Here is a 2,538-nt window from a genome sequence, read left to right as displayed (position 1 = left end):
CGTGCTTCAGCCTGGCCATGGCACGGCACGACGGGGCGCGACGGACATTTTTCTCGGCATGAGACGGCACGAACAAGAGAGGACCGGGCACGGCCCACATCCATTCTAAACGGAGCGGTCCCTCCACGCCACACACAACATCTTGCCTCCAGACAACGAGCGCGAGATTCTTCCCTTGGATCAGTGAGCTTTTGTCAGCATTTATCTAAGGGCGACGGGAAATCACAGACCTGATGAAGGTGGTTGTCCAGGCACGGAGCTGATGAAGGTGCTAATCGGGCTGGGCACCTCAAGTGACGTCTCAACTTTCCTACTCACTTATTCCAGCTGGGCAATGTAGAGCACATGTGGCCATAATATCATTTTTGTATAGCCACAGTCCTTTTAGGCCATTTTTTGCTACCATCCATTAGTTCATTTGGCATTTTTAACCCCCGGGTCAATAGGCCATTAGGACAACTGCCCTTGAAAACGTACTTTCAAAGCGGATGGGCGTGTGGCCCAGTGGTACGGGGAGCATGGGAGCAGACACGCCGGCCCGTACCTAAACCGTTCATGAAAATGGGATTTGGCCCGTACCTAAACACCGTTTGTTTAGTGTCCTTTCATTTCCCGCCCATATGCCTGTATGAAAGCTCGAGTTGGGCACATTTATTTAATGTTGAAGTAATGTCACCTCCTTTATTACTCCGCCGAGCTAGATCGTATCAGGACGAACCACGTTTTTTCTAGCTCGGCCCTATATGTTCCAATCTTCCAAATGAAACTCGTGTTACTTATAACATTATTTTAGTTATTTTTCTAAAAGCATAACATAGTTTGAGTTGTTGAGATCATGTATGTGTCGAGCAGACGTAGGCATGGACAAATACCTGCATCCGCATGAGGAGGTCGCTAGAATGCTGTCGCTCGAAGCGGTGCTCCGCGAACTCCCGCCGTGCCTTCTCCACCTCGGCGCGCTCTTCTGGCGTGCCGAGTTCAGGATCGAACTCCCACACTTGCCGCCCGAGGAGGTTGTTCACCGACCGCAGCCATGGGCTGCTGCCCTCCGACACCTTCAGCCTCCACATACACGTACGCCTCCGTAACCAGCAATACGATGCTCAAGGACCCAAGAAGTGGTCTATTAGCTGCGACTTGGAGGCGCATGGTGCAAGTCTTGTCTTTTATAGAGAGCCACTGATTGGGCAGAGGTGATTAAATGTTTCTTGCACAGTTAGTTGGAGTACAAGACACTTACTGCGTGATGGTACTATGTTCAACTTATTTTTGTACTAGTAGTATTTTAAAACTTAAGGCACAACAGCGATCGATTTCATATTAGGGAGCGTCTAGTGGGCGGCCGGCTGCCCACTAGCGCGATGGAGCGGCCAGCCATACATGCGCGAGCGGCTGGCTTAAAATAGACATGCATGTGTGTAATTTTTGTCCGCTAGCGCATGTATCTTTTAGCATTTAATACATTCACACCGGTCACAGTCAGTTGGAAAAAACAGATCACATATGCATTTGTTTCGGTTTTCAAATTTTCAAAAAGCTATATCTTCCAAACCGCGCGTCGGAATTAAGATCCTTTTTCACCGCTGGAATCCTCGCGACGTGCTCTTCAAAACTATATCCCGCATGGGGATGTTTCGACGAACTAATCTTCCTGGCAACTAAACATCAATGTGTGTGCAACTAGACTAGATTGCCGCGCCAACTGAGCATATGTGTGTGACAAAAAAGTCCTGCCAACTAAACATCAATGTGTGTGCAACTAGACTAGATTGCCGCGCCAACTGAGCATATGTGTGTGTGCCAAAAAGTCCTGCCAACTAAACATCAATGTGTGTGCAACTAGACTAAATTACCACGCCAACTGAGCATATGTGTGTGCAACTAGTGTCCTGCCAACTAAACATCAGTGTGTGTGCAACTAGACTAAATTACAAGCCAACTAAGCATATGCGTGTGCAATTAGTCTTCCTGCCAACTAAACATCAATGTGTGTGCAACTAGACTACATTACAAGCCAACTAAATATCAATGTATGTGCAACTAGACTACATTACAAGCCAACTAAATATCAATGTGTGTGCGACTAGACTACATTACAAGAGGAGGTTGCACATCGACCACTACAAGAGGCGGTTGCACATCGACTTTCGTCGAGGCAATAGACTAGTCGCACATCAAAGTTGTCCTGGTTGCTAGGTTGTAACCTCATACGAAGGCGCAGCTCCAAACATTAGTTTTGGAAAAAAATTGCACGATGTACTAATAAAGTTGCACAATGCAGTAATAGAGTTGTATTATATAGCTTCAAAGTTGGGATCGAAAAAAATTCGTCAAAATATACCCATGCGGGATCTAGTTTCAAAGATCTCACCTGTATACAACTTTTCTGCACCCTCATGGTCTATGGATGTGCATTTTTTCACCATTCAACAAATTCATGTCAGTGAGATGTGCAACTTTATCTGTTGCCCTGGCCAACTGCCTAGCAGATTCTGTGCAACTACTTCTATTGCCCCTGCCAACTACTTCCAATGACCG

At 46.6% G+C, this 2,538-nt stretch overlaps 1 protein-coding gene across 1 annotated transcript in view; it reads right to left on the bottom strand.

The window, feature by feature from the left end:
* The window catches only part of LOC119312872 (parkeol synthase-like), a 38,003-nt gene extending 36,880 nt beyond the window's left edge, over positions 1-1,123 (bottom strand). The window contains exon 1 of the mRNA XM_037588650.1: positions 873-1,123. Coding sequence (XP_037444547.1) covers positions 873-1,070 — 198 coding nt within the window. The 5' untranslated portion in view covers positions 1,071-1,123. The remainder of the gene's footprint in view (positions 1-872) is intronic.
* Between the last annotated feature and the right edge of the window lie 1,415 nt (positions 1,124-2,538).

This window comes from Triticum dicoccoides, chromosome 5B (genome assembly GCF_002162155.2).
Source record: "Triticum dicoccoides isolate Atlit2015 ecotype Zavitan chromosome 5B, WEW_v2.0, whole genome shotgun sequence".
Taxonomy (NCBI): domain Eukaryota; kingdom Viridiplantae; phylum Streptophyta; class Magnoliopsida; order Poales; family Poaceae; genus Triticum; species Triticum dicoccoides.
This window is presented reverse-complemented; position numbering and strand designations above follow the sequence as displayed.